This window comes from Cottoperca gobio, chromosome 16 (assembly GCF_900634415.1).
Source record: "Cottoperca gobio chromosome 16, fCotGob3.1, whole genome shotgun sequence".
Lineage (NCBI taxonomy): Eukaryota > Metazoa > Chordata > Actinopteri > Perciformes > Bovichtidae > Cottoperca > Cottoperca gobio.
The window spans coordinates 14,057,445-14,079,699 of NC_041370.1; the positions used below are offsets into that span (position 1 = coordinate 14,057,445).

General features: G+C 39.1%; 2 protein-coding genes across 2 annotated transcripts; one reads left to right on the forward strand and one right to left on the reverse strand.

Moving 5' to 3' along the window:
- Positions 1-3,332: 3,332 nt before the first annotated feature.
- On the reverse strand, positions 3,333-6,154 carry stmn1b (stathmin 1b). Its single transcript, XM_029451605.1, has 5 exons — positions 6,037-6,154; positions 4,820-4,863; positions 4,157-4,329; positions 3,852-4,043; positions 3,333-3,756 (listed from the first exon to the last, which is right to left on the reverse strand). Exons 2-5 carry the CDS (start codon positions 4,833-4,835, stop codon positions 3,697-3,699), a joined length of 441 nt encoding a protein of 146 aa, XP_029307465.1. The 5' UTR covers positions 4,836-4,863; positions 6,037-6,154; the 3' UTR covers positions 3,333-3,696.
- A 7,690-nt stretch (positions 6,155-13,844) lies between these two features.
- On the forward strand, positions 13,845-20,582 carry serinc2l (serine incorporator 2, like). The gene is given in 11 exon segments (XM_029452037.1): positions 13,845-13,982; positions 14,837-14,998; positions 15,163-15,350; positions 15,445-15,524; positions 15,671-15,808; positions 15,990-16,159; positions 16,875-16,965; positions 17,758-17,792; positions 17,794-17,903; positions 17,996-18,205; positions 18,749-20,582. Coding segments are annotated over 11 exon segments (1,362 nt in total). The 5' UTR covers positions 13,845-13,943; the 3' UTR covers positions 18,888-20,582.
- Positions 20,583-22,255: the final 1,673 nt, after the last annotated feature.

Genomic DNA, 22,255 nt, shown 5'->3' on the forward strand with positions numbered 1-22,255 from the left:
TTTTCTATAATTAATAATGCCATTACTAGAGAGGTTATTCTGGACTCCAACGTGCCACATTCCTGCTAACATCTTTGCACATATCTCCAGTGGTGGAAGAAGATACCACAGTCTAAAAATACTCCATTAGACGTAAAATTCCAATTCACAATTCAAAATGTTATTTAAGTATAAGTACAGAAGAATTATCAGCAAAGTAGCAAAAGTAATGAGAAAGAATAGCCCTTTTCAAAGTGTTATATTATAATAAAATATTATATCATTCTGTTTTTATCATTGGCAAAGTAAGCACATTTTAATGTTTAATGTTTTTAATGTAGTTTGTCAATGTGGATCTAATTGTAGATACTTTCTATACTGCTGGGTAGTTTAGTAGTCTCGTATTGCATCATATGTTATAAGCATATCACATGTCAACTGTAGCTAGTATCTATAAGTGTCAAATAAGTCAAAGCAATATTTTCCTCTGAAATGTTATGGTATATGATTATATGAGATAAGCATAAAGTAGCATAAAATGGAAATACTCAAGTATGTCAAAATTGTAGGCTACAGAACTTGAGTAAATGCACTTTTTCATTCCACCACTGCATATCTCACCTGCGTGTGTCTATCAACATGCTTACTGTTTCCATAAACCTTGAGAACTAAATGAGATGTTAAGCCTGTAAATAATGAATTGGACAGTGACTAAAATGACCCATGCAAATGTAAAGTTAAATAAGGGTTGGATAGTACCTCAAAGCTAGTTTTTGTAGCATGATATCATGCACGTTTTTGTATTGGACAACAATCCTTTGTCAGGGTTTTGGCTTTTTAAATTGAATTCCAAATTACAGTGCTAATCCAGCCGGATCAAAACAAGCCTAACTGACGTGTGTGGTCAATTTAGTTTTATGTCCTGTGCCTTTTACTTATGTAGCATTCTGTAACAACATTTCCTTTGTTAGATCTTCAATGTTGCCTGTTTCAAACCATCCCGTATATATTCGCAGCAGAGATGGATTCAGGCTGTGTCTACATTAACATTGAATTTGTTTATAGTCACCTGGATATGTATCCACTTGAGGATGATCTGCGTATTAACCTGAGAAAGGCCAACATAGGAAAGGGTTAGAACAGAAGCTCAGAGCATGATTCATATTATAGAGCTATAGAGATAACATTGGTGATGATAACGCATTGGTGATGTCATGCTCATGAGCAGGATTCCAAACATCCAGCACAGGCTGAGAAAGTGATCTTGGAGTGGAGCCAGCCATTGTCCCCTGTGTTGTCGCTGGAGGAACACTGCGCTATAGGACAAGCAGCTTTCTGGGCTGATGAGTGCAGCAGTTTCTTCCCAACACATGACAAAGATGGGATTGTGCAGCACTGTGTGGGTGTGTGTGCATAGCAATACAGACTCAGTCCAAACACAACCAACTATGTGTATATTTTTTTATGATACGCTTCTACGAACATCATCAGACTGTGAGCACAAGCGTTTTAAATCAGCAAGAAACTTGAAAAGCAATCATAACACGGTTATGATATGTACTGATTTCAGGTGCAACTTCTAAAAAAAGTAATGTTTCTGTTGTCGTTTGTCGGATTTAAGGGCAGTCTGATTTTCTTTTTCATTTATTATTGATGTAAACTGAAGATTGTTAGCGATGAGTGTGACATAATATTCATGTGCAAATATTTGAGCATAGTTCAATTATCAGCATCTTTCAAAGATCCGGTATAAAACTCTTATACCTCTGAAGTTAAATCCTTTTAAATAAGACCTTGATGACACTATAAATTATTTAAATTACTCAAATGTAATTAAATGTTCTAATACATTAACAGACCATTTTACATCAGTGCTGGCCAATTCAAAAGTAATAGCTAATCAAATAAAATCCTGATATCCAATCTACTCTACATCCTCTAGAAATGAAACATTCAAACAGGATGAGCAGCTTTTAGAAAAATCGCTGAGCACATACACCCACAACTGTTCTGTACTCGACATTGAACAAAATGCAACTTGGCACTGAGTGACATTTCCAACATGGGTGACAGGCAAGACACTGACTGCAAGTCTGTGCAAGATTTCTGATTACTAGACAAAACTTTGCAGCTCATGTGGCCGCATATCTGTAATGTATGTGGTACATGGCCTCTGTTGCAATTAACTGCTTTAGGGAAGTTTCATACACTATTTGCGAAATGTCATCTCTCCTAAATACCCAAAGACTCACTTTGTGTACTCAACACGTGCAACAGATGAGTGTGGCTCGCTGCAAAAAAAAGATGAAGAAGTCTTGATTTTGTGCCACCATGTCTCCAAAGCTGTGTTCACTACAAGAGTGTGTGACAATGTAATTATTCTGACAACTTGTAACAGTCAGTGCTGGGTCCATTTATCTGCTTATGCATGATGATATCACGGCTTACAAGTGAGAGAGCCACAGCTTTGTACACTAACACTTTCAGGAGGAATAAACAATGAATTGATGGATACACGCTGCGGAAACATAGTTATCCATGAATCATGTATTTTCATTATTATTGTTATTATCACATTGGCCGTGGTTCCCAATCTTTTGTGGGACCCCTTTAAGTGAAGCAAAGTCTTCTGTGAGCCATCATCTTTGGTTTTATGTGTGTGGGTCATGTGCAGGTAAACTGAAGAGTGATCTTTCCCCTTTATCATTTAATAAAATCATTCCGTAATTGACCAGAAACATTATGACATGTTTTGTTGGCTGGGGCAACAGCAGTTATGATGCAGTACATACAGATTACATCCTTTTTTAATGATGTACTATGATATCCAAACCTATTGGTCCAAATAAAGGCTGTGAATTTGTGTAATGGAAACTTCCCCAATTGTACAACAAGTATATATACATGGACGCTAATGTTAAATCCTGCCTCCTACTTCATTCATTAATCTTTTAAACCATTGGTTCTCATTCTTTTTGGCTGTTGTGGCCTCACTGTGGACATGAGCTGTTAGTGGTTTTGTCCTTCTGTTTTTTATTTGAAGGATTTGTATAGAAGACCCTAAGAGATAAAACAATACAGTAATAAACAATTGTCTATAACAAATGTTCTTTCTTCCATCGCTCTTCAATGTGGTGACCCCCTCGTTTTCATTTTGTGCACTCCTCTAAAGGTAACAATACTATCACAAGATTACCTGACAGCCACTATGTGTCAGCAGCGTCAAAGTATTAGTAAGCGTTACTACTCCTTTAATTCCATGTGTGCCCATTTTTATCACATGGTACAGAAATATAATCATTTTATCTTCAATATTCATGAGACACAAATGTGTTCGACACACAACAGAAAAATACCTTGGGGATATGGACTTTAATGATTGAACCTTGGTATCGCACAGTAGTCTATTTTCAAACATGCAACAATATCAACAGTACCAGAACACTATTATATGATGCATTTTAACAGTTTTAGGACCAACTTATTACAATGGAATGAAAAAATACAATGTGTACCACAAAAACTAGTCTAATCAGCTGCCAATAAGAAAGATCTGACTATATCCACACCCAATCTAACATTGTGTAACTTTAATGCAACATAGCACAGCACAATCAGTACTAACACAACAAACAATACAATGGGTCAGTGTCAGTAAAATAAAAAATAAAGCTTATCTTTGGAGATGTAAAGACTGTTTTCCAGATCATAAACTAATTAATTCTCCACTTCTTTGATTGCCTCCTTGTTCTTCCTCACTTCTTCAAGCTTCTTGTCCTGTTAGTGTTTAAAAGCAGAAGCATCACAACACTGTAGTTTCCAGTATTTCAACATTAATCATGACATAGGTAGATATGCCACGAGGAGCTTACCTTCTCCTTGAATTTCTCATTGAGAGCTGCCATCCTAGCGGTGCGGTTCTCCTTGTTTGCCTCCATCTTTTGATCGAGTTTCTGCTGTGCCATCTTGCTAAAGTTGCAGTCTTCTTCTATCGCCTTCTGGATGACCTCCTTCTCGTGCTCTCGTTTCTCAGATAGGTGTTTCAGCACATCAGCCTCGTGGCTCTGACAAAACGACAAAAGAGAACTTCTGCAGTGAGAATCTGAATCCTAAACATACATGCAAGGCTTTATAGCTCAGTCAGTGGTGTTCTCAGTGGTAGCAATTTGTTATATACCTTGCGTCTGTCTTCTGCAGCTTCCAGTTTCCTCTTAATCTCATCCAGCGATGTTTCCTTTTTCTTAACAGGAGACAACGGGAATTCGCTCTTGCCATCGGGAGTTGAGGGGCTCAGGATGACCTCAAATGCTTGTCCTGACGCCCGCTTGCTCAGCTCCTTCACTTGGATATCTGCAGATGTGGGATGAGGGTCATGGTCACAATTTAGCCACATTTTTAATTTATATTAATATTTTTAATTAACTATATAATCGCTTCACCGCCATCCTTTTCGATTTTTCAATTTAGATTCATTGTCTGATTGAGGATGAATAAAGGAGGTCGAGCCGCCCTCCTGCTGCCTGCTTTGTCAGAGAGGTCAGAAAAGAACAATGATCCCTGCTGTGTGGCAGCATTTTTCATTTCCAATGAAGGGGAAATTAAAACATAAGCCAAAATGTGTTTAAGTGATGTAGGAGTGCAGCTCTACAGATCATTTTAGCAACTTGCTATACCAAAACCAACCACATCAAAAGACTTCAGTTACTTGTTTAGAGCTGAATAACATGTTCTGAGTCTTGCAGGTGGTTTCAGAGCTTTTAAGGACAAAGCAATTTTGGTTTTTGTAATTCCACTTTGTACTCCACTCATCTTCAGAACTATATGCGCAGTTTACACTTACCTCCAAAGCTTTCCATTTCAGCAGAAATATTTCCTTTGATACCACTGAAAAAAAACATGAAAAATAGATTATTATCAAGCAATCCATGTCTAATTGTACAATTTGGATACGCTTTATTTTTACTTTGGTCAATTGTCCACATATGTAAGAATGCTACTTTAGCAGTGTGTCTATGTCCTCTTAGCAGGAGCAGAAGTGCTGCAGCTGACAGTCACAGCTCATGTTTTGATAGATAATCGGTCAAGCATGCGACCATCTCTTTTGAAAAAGCCAGTCAGGTTTTCTGAGTTTCCCTCCTTCTTTGGCTCGTAGAATCAAAACACACATTGCTTTGGGCATATTAAGACTAGTGGATTACCTCATTGCTCCATGTATACTTATGTTGTATAATTTGATGACACATGGATGCAATCAGTAATATTTTCTTGCATAAGATATAATTTACACAGCAGTGAGTGCTGCATAGTTGCACACAATAGTGTACATTAACACGTTATATAATCTGTCAGGTTACAACATGACGTGACTTGTCAGGCAGAACAGGTTTTCCACCTCACTGATACCTAAACTAAAAGTATAGTATTAGCAAGTGATAGTCACACAGTGGAAGGGTCTGCGGCATTGCAAGACCATGATGTGAGTTAATCACGAGTGGGAAATAAAGGTGACGCTTTTGGGGGCCCAACGCTGGAGAGTGCACACATTTCCATAACATGTGTTGTTAGGAAAATGGCGGGGGCGGGGCGATATAAATGCTCTACGACACAAACACACACTTGAAATATAAAGCCACAAAACGTCCCTTTGTAAAAGTAAATATTATAAGCGCAAGAAAAGTACATTTCCTGACAAGACCACTAAAGTTAGTTAACTTGCTAAACTCGCAATTTAGACAATTTAGACAAAAAATAATAATACATTCAGCCAAACTTGCAAGATGCTGGAATAAAGTATGCATGTGATATAGTGTTAGAATAACCTTATTTAACAAAAGAAAAAAGCTTTTTGAATTTTGACGTAATATTAAGATTGACGTTTACTGCACAGCGCCCATGGCAACAAAGTACGTTAAATAACGTTACTACAGTTGACTTCAGTGACGCTGAACCGTCTTCATAATGCTGCAAAGTGTCCAAATTGACTTTTAACTCTGCCAATACTTTGTTTGAATGGTCTGAAAGCCTCATTAAACATTAGCACAAAAGCATTGTTCTCACCGTCAAGTGCCTCAGCATGAAGTGCAGACCTTCTTCTCCTTCTTCTTCTTCTCTGCTCAGACCGCCAACATCTGCAGGACCTTTTCGCGCAAAAACCTCCCGACCCTAACCGTCACCAAAGATGTTTGCATCCATTGGTCCAAATCCACCAATCACAGGACGTGTTGAAACTGTACGTGCCAGGAACACCAGGTCAAAATAACAGACTCAAAGCTGGCACAACCTCGTGCCTGTGAGTGCAAAACAAGCCTGACAAGACTCTGGTTTACCTAACGTTATGCAACTGTCAGTTAAATTATCCACAAACATGTGATTAAAGATGCAACTCAGTAAATGTTACACTGAAAGGATCCTGGCTGGCAAGTATGAGATTAAAAGGTACAGCCAAGTTTTCATGTTCATTATGTGCCTTGGTGTATAAATAATAATAAACTTTATTTAAAAAGCGCTTCTCAAAACAAAGTTACAAAGAGCTTTACATGCTTGAACTAGGATTAAAAACATTAAGGATTAAAATCAAGCAAATAATTTAACATATATGAGCAGAGCTACATGTTTACATTGTGAGTAGTCCAAACCAACCATTTGTTCCCCTTGAATATATATATTTTTCTGACCTTATTATAGTATACACAGAATGTTTTGGTGATACAGAAATCATAAAAAGATTAAATAATCAGTATTTAAAAGGGACAATACTCCTGGAAGAAAGTAGTGAAATCAAACTAGATTACAAGTAATGCTGTTCATGAATATAAATATGTAAGATTTGATGCTTACATATTTCTTTACATTAATTCAGTGGGTATGATTAACTCACACCAAATTAAAGTTGAATAATGCCCCAAATTCATGAATCAGCAGATACTGTGCACATTAGACATTTTACCGATAATGTAATGCATTTATTGTCATAACATATGATAATAACATGATAACTCATGCATTGATCATCCATCGAGCCCTACTCCTTGTCCTCCTGCTCATTTTATGCACACAGGTCCTCTGAGATGGGGATCTTCAAAACCTCATCCATGTATGGAGCTGGAGTCCACATTGTGTTGTACAATATGGTAGCCAGGTAGAGTCTTAAAGTGCAAACACAAGAGATAATCATAAATATAAATAATAGCAGAGACTGCATACGTTTCACAAGTTCTCCTCGACCTGCCAGGGACTGCAGATGAAAATGAGCCTGTATACATTATGACATTTACATGATGGACTCAAGTGCTCATGTTAATTAGTGTGCATTGTCCCTTCGTAAAAACAAACATGAACTCGGAATCCACTTCTGTAGTGTGTCATAGTCCTTCATCTTGCCACTCTCTTCCAGCTGCTTCGTAATTTCTACAAATGAAGATTAAATTAAATGATTATTAATAAGTAATCCAAATAAGGACTTCAAAGTTGAGTGATCTGTTACAGTGCAACATATCAAAATCAATGTGTTCTCTTGTTACAATATGTGTAATTATACAGAATATTGCTATGTGCCAAAAGCATTTGAAATACAACTGCTGTGTGTGTGGCCTAAACTACAATGTGCTTTCTGTAGGAAACACTCATCACCCACACAGTCAACACTGTTGTGCCTTTCCCCTCGTTTGCACATAAAGATAAGGAAATATACCTTTCTTCATGTGCAAGATGGAAATGGGTGATGTTTGCTTTCCCTCAGGAATTTCTGTATTTTTGTAAAACGGGTGGTGACAATGTAATCCAGTCACACCAGGCGTCTCCAACAATGCAGGTTCCTCTTCAGACCTTATATACCATATATATATATATGGATATATTTATGGATATTCAGACCACCATTGAAGAGTTGCCTTCAAATAAATCTTGCTCTTCCTCCTCCTGCCTCCTCCTCAATGGCCAGACGAGGTCTCTTCGGTGGTCTTTTTATTGTGGATGTGCCAACACCAGTGAGATGAAACTCGAGATTGCCCACTTAGCAATGGTACACGATAAGCACAACTAATAAAGGCAGCAACAGCTCATTGTTAAACCTTATCAACAGCGGTGATACTGAGTCATGCTACAAACCTGTACTTCTGAAGTGAGGCTGAAGAGTCCTCAGAGACAGTCGTGTGGTAACATTATGTCTCTGTGGGGGATCGGTCTGGCAACCTCCTTCATTGCATTCAACTGTAGTGATGTGCCGGCCTGTAGGCAGGAAACACTTACAGCTCACGTCACCAACTTCAGCTCAAATGTGTAGTTATGGCAACAGTAGGAATCAGTGTAATCATTTTTTATCAGAGAAACAAATTGATTACAGAAAACATATGTAACCTGTGCTGTGACATATCAAAAAACATTTTTCAAGTGTTGTTTGTAAATACAATGCGAGACTTCATGACCGAAACAGGATTGACCTGGACTGTTTATGTTACATTATTGTGTGTCAATAATACTAGGTTAGTAGTACAGTACCTACTGTATCTGTGAATCTGAGCTCTCAGTCCTAACGTTACATACTTGTACACGTTACAACATTGCTCCATCGTAGACTACATACCATGGAAGTAAAACAAAACAAAAAGGCAGAACTTACAGCTTCCATGTTTGACTCTGTGTTTCGGAAAATTAGGTATTGAGCCTCAGTTTTAAAGCAAACCCTGTTTGGTACTGGCCCTCATTGACAAAGCAGTCCCAGGTAAAATGGTTGGCGCACAATACAAGCTTTTTTAACGGTTATGGACACTTTTCCATGATAAATAAAGTCTATCCACTGGGTCTTCACATTCTCCGTAGCTTTAAGGACACTTTTGTGTTGGTTCTTGTAACCAACGACTGAACAAGAAACACGCTTTGCTCGTCATTTTTGTGTGAGCTGTGAGCGATAGCGATAGATATAGTAGGTCATTTAAAGCAAATATGCTCTTTAAGTAAACAGTCTCTGCTTAATGTTCTTCTTTCTCATCTTCTGTTGAAATTTGTGGCGGACTAGATACAGCAAAAGGCGTCTTGCTGCCCCCCAGAGGTCATTCAAAGAACTCCATTGATTGAGTTTACATTACATTACATTACATTACATTACAGTTCATTTAGCTGACGCTTTTGTCCAAAGCGACGTACAATCAGTGCAAACAATCATCATGAGGATACAACTCCAAACAGCAAGAATCTTGCAAGTACATTAGCTTCAAATAGGTACAATCCTTTAAGTGCTGAACAATATCTTCAAATAAACCAAACCAAGTGCAACATACAGAAACAATAGAATACGAATTTAACTATTAGCTACAAATAAGCCAAACCAATAAGTTAAATCCTTACGCAGCGTCAGTGCGATAAAGAAAGTTAATAACAGCTTTTTCTGATTCACAATCTTCCGTGCTGAGTATTGATTTCAATGAATGCTCTGTGGCTCTGCTTTCATGAGGGTTCTCTCTGTTTAATAGTTGGTGCATTTAATTAAAGCCTGATTCACAATTTCTGCCTCTCCACAGCTGCGTCTTCCAGCTGCCCATGTCTCAGCCTATAATACCACATGTCCCTCCTGCCCATTCTTGTAGTTGACCCGAGTTACAGTGTTGGCATGGTATTGGAAATTAAAACCTGCCTTTGCTTCCCAGCTCCCATTTCTTTTCCCATAACTTTGCTATTTCTCGTGTTAACAAATTCTTACATTCAACACTTTCATAGAGTACTTTCAGATCTATCACACTACTTTTGATGGCTCTTTTTGCTTATCAGCTTCTTCATTCCCCTGTACTCTTACTTGAGCAGGGACCCAGAGTGCTCCCCAACTTAGATACTCGTTTTAACCCAGTCAAAATGTCTACTATTAGAACTGGTCTGTCCCCACTTCCCCCACCCTTCAGGGCCATTACAGCTGCAGTAGAGTCTGAACATATGATTATCTTTCCTGGTCTGACTTTCACCATCCACTCAGGTGCTCACAAGATTGCCACAAGTAGGGTAGTAGAGACTGACACGTGATTTGATATCTGGTTTCCATGTTGTATATAAGCACATCTGATAGGGGACAAATTGCCTCAATTTTCTCAAGCATATACACTAGTCTTTCTGTAACTATACATTCCATTATTTGAAATAGCACAGCTGTAAGTGCAATTGGGCGGTAAGAGCAAGGTTCATTTTCTGTTTTACCTGGTTTCCTTAAGTGTGCTAGCGACATAGAGGTAGGTAACTTAAAGTTAAGAAATGACATTGATATTATTTGCTCTTTCTATGGAATCTCTTTGTGTTGGAGATTTTCCTTATATTGTTATTTTTATTATATTCGCTGTAAAATGTCTGCTCATTTTTCATTACCATACAAAGATGTGCTGTTTGAATCAGAATTAGCCCGTTATAAATCCTTTTATTATCATGGCAAAATCTGACTTTCACAAAAGTAAATATTACAACAGAAAACCTTTTATTTAATGTTTTTATAGCATAATTGAAATGCAACCACACATATAAACTATACAGCCCTCTAAAAACACTGAAGCCTAAAAATGAATAATTATATGAACTGCTAAATCTTCTTTTGATTATTGAATTTATTTAACCCCCTGTTGTCTAATGTATGTTTGTTGTTTATTACTGCACTTGTTTAGCAAATGAGTGTTAGAGAGGCAGAGAGGTCTAATTCACTGTTAGACATCAAATATCAGTATGATAAATGTGATAAAACAATGTTATTTTTTTGAGTTGTGAAAGGCCTGATGATGTTTGATGTTACTGTAAAACACTCTGTATCACTATGTTCCCCTTTCTTTCTATCTCTCTCATTACTCACTCTGCCTCAGGGATGCAAAACCATGAAACAAATATTATTGTAGTTCATTATGGTTAATGAATATTAACATAATCAACATAATCATAAACAACATAACATAATCAACAGGTTATGGTCCATTTGAATGTTTACTCCAACACCAACACCTATTTTTCCAGACTCTGCAATTGGTAAATTATTTATTTTTTGAAAATAAATGGAGACTTCCATCATTACCCAAAAATATATTAAAGTTCATGAGTCATTAAACTGGCAATGGAATCATTTATGAAATATCTGCATCCAGCTGTTTTCAGTAAACCTCAGCTACAAACTTCCAAAATTCAGACGGTATATGAAATGTCCCACCAGGGTTAATAACACACTGGAGCATTGCTACACCCCATTAAAGGATGCCTATCGTTCTGTCCCCTGGGACTCTCTGATCACTGTCTTCTACCGACTTTCAGGCAGAAACTAAAATCTGCTGAGCCTGTGGTCGAAACTGTGAGGAGATGGACCAATGAGGCAAAGCTGGAGGTTGAGGCCTGATTCTGTTTCCAGACAACCTCTGAGTGTGCCAACACATTATTTCCTCCTTAATATTGTGCATTATAGGTTCAAGGTATAAAGCAGTACATGCATCACTTATATCAGTTAATCAGTTAGGTGTAGCGTGTTCTCTAGATTTATTGCATGTGCGTTTGCATTTCAGCTTTTCAATTTTCCAACAGAAAAGTCTTCAAAAAGCTAAAACAAGAATCTTTTTTTACAGCTCTTGCTAACAAGGAAAATCTATGAGAATGTCCTTGGAGTGAGTGATAAAAGAGAGAAAGCGTGATAGATGAGAGTGAAGTTTTAAGCCTGGCGTCCTACAAACAATAAAATAGAAAGGCAGACATTAGCTGCTAACTGCTTCCAGTCAAGTGAGCCCGCCAGTGTCGGAACAAAGAGGTGATTATCGGGGACTCACAGGGGTGAGTGGCTTCAACGCCCTGTGGAGGACAGAGGTTGGTTGCACAGGGTTGTACTTTCAGGTTTAAAAAGTACCCCGCCACATGTATGCAAGAAACCTAGAAAGATTTGATTCCTGAGGGGAAACTATGTCAGCCAGCCTTAAGGAACTTTCCTGTAACGGTACTCCTAAACGTTAAACCCCTCAAATAAATGTTATAACTACTCTTGAAATATTACCTTTGTTTCTGTTTCTTATCCTCAAGGAATCTTGGGGTTTGACTGTAATCAGTATTGTACTCCAGTATTATTAAAACTTAACCCCAGAGTTCTACTCAATATGAATATCAAGAGCTACAACCATCAGCTGATGCTCATGACTCTTTTCCTTCATGGTTTATTGGCTATCTCTGACCTAAGTGCAGATACTACCGGAATGCACACACCTTCCCCACTATAGCTATTAATCTTAGTATAGATTTCAACAAAATGCAGTGGATATATTCATTGACAGACATTCTTCAAATATCTCAGTCCGGCAAAAAACTGACCTGAACTACACTGACCTGTCTTGGCACCTTGGCAGTGCCCAGGAGGTGAACTGAAACCACTCAACAGTACCAAAACGAACTCCATACTTTTTGTTTTGCATGTGTACATGTAATTCACAGAGCATAGCAAATAAAAGTTTAAAAGTTAATTTTATGTTACAGTGATGTATTTTACTGAAAATATTACAGTGATATGGTAGTATTTTTAAAGTATTTTTAGCAACATACCTTTTTGCTAATGGTAGCCTAATCTTTTAGCTGAATGGGAATTTAATTTGGCTATGAAGTGTTATTATGATATCATTAGTTTTTACTTATGATCCGTCACATCAATTGGGGCCATTGTGGATTATATAATTATAGAATCAAGAAAGCCTTTTTTTTTGGTTACTCTAATGCCAGTCTATTATAAAACACAAGTTTCTGCTTTACCACTGATTTAATGTTTAAGGATGGGATTCCATCCATCCATCCATCGTCTACCGCTTATCCGGGGTCGGGTCGCGGGGACAGCAGCTCCAACAAGGAACCCCAATCTTCCCTTCTACGGGCCACATCCTCCAGCTCCGACTGGGGGATCCCGAGGTGTTCCCAGGCCAGTGAGGAGATATAATCTCTCCACCGAGTCCTGGGTCTTCTCCGGGGTCTCCTCCCAGCTGGATGTGCCTGGAACACCTCTCTAGGGAGGCGCCCAGGTGGCATCCTTACTAGATGCCCGAACCACCTCAACTGGCTCCTTTCAACGTAAAGGATGGGATTAATCATTTTAAATTATATGTGTTGAGCTGGAAGGACACAAAAGGGAAGAAGGACTTTTGGTCCAGTAAAGAAGATAAAAAAAACTTTTTTTATACGGTTCCTTTCAAAAACCATTCAGCTGTCTAATAGTCCCAGTAAAAAAAATATATATATTTTGTGAATTTCATTGACAAAAACATGGTCAACCTATCTTTGTGATCTCTGCAAGGCAATATGTTTCCAGTTTATGACTGTATACCTTGTGGGTTGATTTTCAAATAAATATTTTTAAAAATAAATAAATAAAGATGTTACCCTTTCGGTGTTCAGTTAATTGAGAAATGTCCAAGAGCGGATTAATGTCCCTTAGTTGACTAGTTCTCAATACTTTCTAGAGAATAAATGGAGTATCTGGCACTGTGATATTTCTTGTTCCTGGTTAGATATTAAAGGGTCTATTAATAACCTGATCACTGTTTGTTCCCCGCTGAGATGTTACATTACCAACAGCAGGGGCTTTGAAGAGGCTTCTTTCAGCACCTGTCAGGCTCTCTTGCTATCTGTGTATTTTTAAACAGGCACTCAGCTCTCGGGATGCTGAGCCAGAGTACAGATGGTTTCAAAGTCCCCACATTTACTGTTATACATTGTGCCCTTCACAGATAAAGAGACCATTTTGTATTGGTGATAATAAACACCATGCCACTACACAACTAAAACGTGTGTTATTCTAAAAATGAAGCATCATTTTATCTCACGTCTCTTGGTGGGCCCAGCCTACTACATTTTAGGTCTTTTATGTTGAAAAGCTTGTGATTTGAAGTAATCGTGAGACTTTTATTTTGTAGAGCGAGTAACTTCCGTTTGTTTTCTACAGGGAAGCGAAAGGCTACGATACACTATTATTATAGCCGTTTAGTGTAAAAATGGGGGCTTGTATGGCTTTGTGCTCTTTAGCCAGCTGTGTAAGTATCTAATTTCAACATGAATATTATCGGGAGGATAATAATTTAGCTCTTTCTTGTAGTCCTAACGTTAGGTGAGATAACGTTAAACTAAGGTTTTGCTAAGGAGTTAATGGCTAACGTTACGCTGAGCGATAACATATGTGACAGTCAATCTTAAACTTTCCGTCAAACACTAGCTGCACTGTACATATTACGCTATACTTTTAAAGGAAGTTGGCTTAGCAAGACAGTGAATCAGCAGTGCAAATAGTGATAGAGGAAGTGTTACAACAAGCCATTCGCACTAACGTTAAAAACATTCATCCTAGCTGATGTCAGACCCAGCGACTCAAAGGTAAATAACGCTAGTTTAACGTGATGTGCTTTGGCTACTTCTCTTCTGGGACATCAGCTGGCTGGCCGACACAAGTAGCGTTTAAAAGGGCTAGCTAAGTCACTGTCTTTAGCTATGACGTTAACTAGATGAGTGTGTGTGTCTTCCTCTGTGTGGACTAACTTGACATAACAAAAGTTACGGCCTAGCTAGATGCTCCTGACAAACTGAGATGAACATAGGCCCTATTTGTGCACCACTTTGTTTTGAATGCAACTATTATTGAAGTCCGATATGTGGGTGTTGCCTATCCACTTGGAACGAGTGTTGGAAACTCACTATTATGATCAATAATTTACCAGCGTCCAGTATTTCTAATGGAACAAAAGCTATTTATGAAAGGCATTCTGCCAAAGCAGTTTCCTATATTCATTTGACTGTTGTGTGATTTTCAAAAGCGTGTCCTGCCCATAGCTTTAACTTTATCTTCTTTTTTGTTTGCCTCCCTCTCCTTTGCCATCATCTCCATTATTCACAGGCGTCCTGTCTGTGTGGCTCAGCTCCATGCCTTCTGTGTGGCTGCTGTCCCTCCTCCAATAACTCCACCATCACACGGCTGGTTTTCTCCTTCTTTTTGCTTTTGGGCACCATGGTGTCTGTCATCATGATCCTTCCTGGTATGGAGACACAGCTCCGTAAAGTAAGATCACTGTTCCTCTTAATGCAATGACATGACAGTGTGCAGGGTTGCGCATTGCATAAAAAAACATGTTGAAGTATTTATACATATGCGCTATACTAAATATGTTTTAGGTAGTCTTAATTACACATTTGTCTTCTGACCTTTTTGCTGTTTTGTTTTAGATCCCAGGATTTTGCCAGGGAGGAAGTGCCGTACCTGGTTTCGAAAACCAGGTTAACTGTGATGTCATTCTGGGCTACAAGTCTGTGTACCGCATGTGCTTCGCCATGACTTGCTTCTTCTTTCTGTTCTTCGGCATCATGATTCGTGTCCGTAGCAGCAAAGACCCACGTGCCGCTCTTCAAAATGGGTAAGTGCTTTATTGGGTATACATGTGGTGAGGGATGTGCTACTTCCGTCTGTCTGCTGTACTGATGGTGGGTTTATTACTGTTTATTTTCCAGGTTCTGGTTCTTTAAATTTCTCATCCTGATTGGGATTACAGTGGGATCTTTTTTCATCCCTGACGGAACCTTTCATACTGGTACTAAAAAGCTCTGTTTTTCTATGTTTCTATAAACAGTAATATACTGTATATTCTTCTAGCGCAAACACTGACTTTGTGATTTATCTGATTTGTCTGATCATCATCAGAAACGGTATCACCTGTGTTTCCTTTCCACTTCACAGTGTGGTTTTACTTCGGAGTGGTGGGATCCTTCATCTTCATTCTAATCCAACTTATTCTGCTCATCGACTTTGCCCACTCCTGGAACAAAGTGTGGGTAGAAAATGCTGAAAATAGTGACAACAAATGCTGGTTTGCAGGTACTGTATTAACTTGAAAGACTAATTTCTTGTCATGTTATGCTCCATATTTGCCAAATTATTCATTATAATCATCAAATAATGTTTGAATAGGTTAGATCGATCTGCTCTGCTGTCCAAATGCAGTAGAAGTGTGTGTGGCTTTCAGACATTTGTGTTAATGTATGTCTGTCATTTCCAGGCCTGCTGTCTTTCACCGTGCTCTACTATGCACTGGCTATCACTGCTGTGGTGCTGTTCTACGTTTACTACACACAACCTGACGACTGCACAGAGCACAAGGTCTTCATCAGCCTCAACCTCATCTTCTGCGTCATAATCTCCATTGTGTCCATCTTGCCCAAGATACAGGTACAGTATGGACCGGTCTCAGGCCATGTCCAATCCTAATGTAGATACATTTAGAAATACTTTTGTTCTCACTTTGGTCCTCCCTCCAAATTAAGCCAACATTTTTGCAAAAAAAGAAAAGCACCCCAATAACTGCATTTGTTTAAAAGGCTTTTCTTCCGTCAATAAATGGGGACATTTGTAGAATAGACAAGGAAAGTTAAGTTTTTATAGCCAATATAGCCAGTAACACAACACTGATGATATATGTTTCATTGTTGTACAGTTGTGTAATTCTGTGTATGCTGTGAAAGGCCTCAAAAACACAATGGCACAAACATGCTCCTATTGTTTTCCTGTTTCAATGTCGACGGTAAAAATTTGAGAAAACAACTCAAAAACACTACGGACCTGTGTTTAAAAGTAGAACAGCTTTTTTACATTTATCTGTCTATCTATCTATCTATCTGGACATGGCCTTTCTTTTGTCCTTCTGAAAAAGAGGTTTCCAATAAAAAAACCTTTATTTGTATAACACCTTATAGAAACGCATGTTCTTCCCGTGCTTTATGCATGACTTGAGTAATGTTTCTAGAGTTTTTGATAGAAATACTTTGTACATCAACAGTAACAGTTACTTAAACATTTGTTTCAAGGCAGCTCAACATTGCTTCCCATTTTGTGTTTGTTACATTTTGCAAATGTATTCAAAGTATGTTTGTCCTTGTTGTTACAGGAGGCCCAGCCACACTCCGGTTTGCTCCAGGCTTCACTCATCTCCCTCTACACCATGTATGTCACTTGGTCTGCAATGACCAACAATCCAAGTAAGTCCCCTGCTTAGTCTTAGTCCACAGTTGCAGCTCTTTTCTGTAGCTTTTTGGTTGCAGTTGTGATTATACTCACTGTTTTCTGTCAATATATGTATTTGCTGATTTATATGCTGCAGCATTTTGATCATACTGGTGAGTTTTCCATGGCATGCTATAGGAACAATGAGCTGCTTTTTGCTAATAGTTAGCTCACCTTCCTTGTCACATTTCGTGTGATCTGCCATTTCCAAGTGAATGGCAACAATGGGCACGCTTGTTGTGAGTCTAGGGTTAGTTTTATTTACACGTAAGCGTTTGAAATCCATTCACACACAACTTTGAAAATGCATCTCTACAACCCACACAGAATTGGATTTCCACTTCCCTTTGAAAAATGCAATTAATCTGTCATTCCGGATAACGATCTCTTTCTCCGTTCACTGTAAATTGTAAAACTGCTCTTTTGTCTTTGCTAGCTATCATAAGCAACAGCTGCTCAATTTATATTGGAAAGCAGAACAAGTAAAAAAAACATAAGCTAGAATACAACTGAAAAACATGTACACTTTGTCACACATATATTTCCAAATCCATTTTATAACCTTCTAAGGTGATGGCGGCATCTTCAGTGTCACCATTTTAGTTAACTTACATATGAATTCAACTATTTTCATTGCCTTAACAGTCAAAACAGGATTAAAACAAGACTAAGTCCAGTGTAAACAGGCTCACTGTGTAATGATGTATGTTTCATAACCTATTATAGTGGAATACAAAGTCTAATGTGTGTGTGCCCTGATGCCTTAGATCGAAAGTGTAACCCCAGTCCTGTTGAGGCTCGTGTCAAACGTCAGCAGCACTGAACCCTCTGGTGACCCGGGACAGGTGCAGTGGTGGGACGCTCAGGGCATTGTTGGTTTGATCATCTTCCTCTTCTGCACTCTCTATGCCAGGTAGGTTTAAAACAGTCACTCAATTATGTTTCATGTTTACCTTTGCATCGTTAATGTTTTTGTAAAACTGGTTCTCTCTGTCTCTTCCCTAGCATCCGGTCGTCCAGTAACACCCAGGTAAACAAGCTGATGCAGACGGAGGAGGGCGGAGGGTCGGGTGGGGAGGGTGTGGTGGGAGAGGACGGCCTACGCAGGGCCATGGACGATGAGGAGGAGAAAGTCTCTTACAGCTACTCCTTTTTCCACTTCCACCTCTGTCTGGCGTCTCTGTACATCATGATGACTCTCACCAACTGGTACCAGTAAGTATGTCTCACCTACAGACTGTTAAACATGCAACATAACACATAAACACAGACATTCTGGCATGACATAGGAGGACAAGCACAGGTTTAATCGATAATGTTGAAAATGAATGCGTTCGACTTAGTCCAGCTAGTTTCAGGATCCAGGGTCCTGGAACTGAGCCGTCTTTGACAAAATGTGTTTCACCTTTTCATGCTTGATTTCAAGTCAAAATGTCTCTGAGTCCCGTGACTGGAGGGTCACTGATAACTGAGTTTGATTACAGAATCTTTCCTTTGAAAATATAATTGCACATGCATTGTAAGCCTCCAGTATGGCCACCAGAGGGCACATTACTTCACCTAAAAGATATATAAGTCCTTGAACACAGTTTGAATGTAATTTTCTGAATTCAGCTCCTTTTTAGAAAGAAAAAAATAAAGCTCATCCTCTACACTGCTGCTGCTAATCATTCATGGGCCACATGTGAGAAATATCTGTATATGAATTTCAGTCCATGCGTTATGTTGAGTTGGTTTCCCTCTTGTGTCCTCCCTCAGACCGGACACCACCACCCAGCTCATGCAGAGCAGTATGCCAGCTGTGTGGGTGAAGATGGCCTCCAGCTGGCTGGGCCTCGGGCTTTACCTCTGGACCCTCATGGCCCCTATCATCTTCCCTGACAGGGATTTCAACTGAGCCACCTTGTCCACCTTGTCTTAGCTGTATTTGGTTGTTTTAGTTTTCTTGCCTCTGGTTTTAGGCAGTGTGAAGGATGCTATGAAGGAATTGTGAAGGATGCTATAAAGGAAACGCTTAACATTTCATTTATTCCTTTTATTTTAATTGTTATAATTGCCTCTGCTGTTATTGTGCTTTGTTGTTTTACCTCTCTCAGTATGATTATTTAGTGGGATAATCACTACAGATATTTGATCTTTTTAAGTAGATGTTTGTAGTTAGCTTGATTGTTGAAGGTTTTGGCTACAAGAATGTCTTCTTCTTCTTTTTGTTTTGCCTATGACACCTTCATAGGCAGCTCCCTACCCTACCTCAGACATTTCAGATTCCCTTCTCAGGGCCTGTGAGATCAGACTTCTCTGATTGGCCAGGTCTGGAATCCCTGATTAGCTGGACTCGTTTAGCACTGGGGGCAACAAGGGGAACCCTTTTCCGGAGCCCCAGAGTGAGTTGAGTGTGAGAGTTAGATAAGACTATTACGGCACGCCCTACAGAGCATAACAGGGCTTCCCTTTTGCTGCTTGACTGAATGCAAATCCACGTCATTCCACCTCCAGCCAGAGAGTCTTTATAGGCCACCAGTGTAATCTCAGCTCTTCCTCGTTTACTCCAACAATGGGGAATTTATCTCTGGTGCTATGCCTTTTCCATGTCTGACTGTGTTTGACCTTGTTGAGCCACGGGCATGGTTAGCAGCCTGTTTGCAGCAGGGAGTCATGTATTGATCCATAGCAATCAGCATCATGCGATGTGCAGCGGTACGGTTCAGGAGGTGATGGTGTGAACGCCACAATGCTCTCACAAATGTCATTATTTCAAGAATGTTGCAGAGCGTGATATTGAGTTGAGAGAGGAAAAAAAAGGGATTTTTAATTGTTGTTTAAGTGTACAATTGAATTTCAGAAATGATACATTGCTGTTAAATGGTATTGACCTTTATAGTATGTTGATGGTGGTACGATCATTTTATGCATTATGTTGTAGTTCCATAATTAATAGGAATGGAATAAGTTGGGAAAAAAAGACAGTTATGTTTTATACTTGTAAATGTCTTTGGTACAATCCTGAAAATGTTATCGTTTGTCTTCGTCTATGTTATGTTATGTTCTTTTGAAACATTTCAATGCCCACACACATGAATCTGATGTCCTGTTTCTCTGGCTGCATAAGAGTATTGTGAGTTTTGCTGTGATTAATTCAAGTCTTTTTTAATTGTTTGTTGTACATTTCACCATCATCACCTTATGGAGGTGATTATTCAGGCACAGTTGCCAGTGTTGGATCATAACATGTAATGTTTCAAAACCCTATGAAGTGCCTTTCTGTAGTCCTGCGGCTCGAAAAGAGTTTAACCCTAATGCTGAGGTGTGCGTATTACTTGCCTTACATTGTGGTAAGTCATGTCATTGCATGTTAATAAGGCAAAGTCCTATGACATTAATTAATATTGCAATTAATGTACAAGCACTTCTTTTTAATAAAGATGGAAATCTATCACTCGCTCTTCGTCTTGATGGCGCCTCAATAGAAGCCTCCAGTTGTGTCCCATGAGAAATGTCAAATAGATAAATTGAGTAAAATATTCTTCATCAGTACGCTATGAAGATGGGAGTGTAAGAACTACAAAACATTTAATAAAAACATTTGATTACCTCTCATTTACTAGGGTGCAGTAATTACTGGTAAAATAATATGTTATGGTTTAGGGGGATTTAGGTGCCCCATGGATGTTACATGTCACATCATCCTATCTCTAATGTGTCACCAGGTGCAGATAATCTGATAGCACTTTGGTTTCTGTACATCACCTCATAGATTTAGGTCATGAGGTACCAGAGTTGGGGACAGAGGAGGGGCTGATGGATGTACCACAGCATGTTCTGTTCTCTGGGATAAGCATCATGTGTTGATGACGCTCCAAAACAAGCAAACCATACGCTTGACACACAGCACCGTATGTCTGATGGATAGTCTTACTATCTGGCCTTAAACCCCTGCTGTGTCTCCCTGTATGTTGCTTTAAATATTACCACCATTTCTCTCACTCACACATCAGCCACTAATGTCTTAAACCTGAACTAAGTGTTTGCCAGTTAGCTTCTTGTGACAGCGGTCCGAAGCTAAATTAAAAGACTTGTGTCGAAATAATTAATCCGGCCAGATTTTTGCCTTTTAGTATAAACTGAAGCAGTAAATGTGTCTGACGTGTCCCTTGTTCTGTTACAGAGACAGAGCTGCATGTGGCAGTGCTTTCAGCCTCTGCTGTGATATTTCCTTCTCGCCTGGCTGGCAGACGGGGCCTGTTGGTTTTGGCCGCTACAGTCCCTCAAACCAGTTGGCACTGTCTGGAACTGTTCAGCACACACCACCTCCTGTCGACTTCCAACCCTTCCACAACGCCACCCCTCGCTCAGCCTATCCTTGGCAATCCTGAGTTGATGGATTGTGACACAGTGTAGTTGTGAGAATGAGTTCTCATTTCCTTTGCATGTAATGGAGGAAGCAGCAGCTTTCCTGACACTGCAGGCAACAACAGCACACAACTGTAAACATACAAAACTATGACATCGTTTTTTTTTGCTGTTTGTCTGTAAAAACACACCGACACAAAATGTACAAAACAATTACACAAGCAACAGCAACAGCAACGAACAAGTAATGAAAACGTGTTGTGAGCCATTACAAACACTGAAGTTTCAGCACTGAAAGTTAAATGCCTAGTGTTGATTGTATGAACTCCCTGAGAAAAATGAAAACATGTGCCAGGAGAAGTCATAAAGCTAAGGACCTGCACTCTACTTAAGGAGAAAAACAAACAATAACAAAAAAGGGGGAAAAGAAAAGCTAAGCTTAAAAATAATCCACACAAGAGCCACACACAATGAGAAGACGATCCAGTTGGAATAAATAAATACATTTAGGGGGGAAAAAAGAAGAAAAATAAATAGATATATAAATACAATTGTGAATTTATTTGTCGTCATGAATGAAATGTGATGAAAAATTCCTTTTTTGAACATTTCTAGGGATGCCGAGCTGCAGAGTTACAGTCCTGCCTTGTCTCTGTGTAGCGGCGCCCTGCACACCGGCCTGACACACGGCTTCACCTCAAGGGTCAGTCACACGTGGAGGGTCTGTCGAGTCCTGTGCGATCATCATCGTCAAATGCGTAGGCACTTTGTAGTAAACCGATGATGTCACTCCTCTAACAGTAACAGACCGACACCTTCTCCCCCAAACCTCTGGTGTTTTGATCTTAATTGTTTCAGTTTTATTTCTCTGGCACAGTCTTAACACAATCTCACTCTTTAAAGAACTGCCCTCAC

Bases quoted from the DNA above. Each gene is read 5' to 3' on its own strand.
- stmn1b (XM_029451605.1), bottom strand. The intron at 4,044-4,156 runs GTATATAACAAA...TCGTTTTGTCAG, and splicing joins CTGCAGAAGACAGACGCAAG to AGCCACGAGGCTGATGTGCT. The intron at 3,757-3,851 runs GTAAGCTCCTCG...AAACACTAACAG, and splicing joins ATGAGAAATTCAAGGAGAAG to GACAAGAAGCTTGAAGAAGT.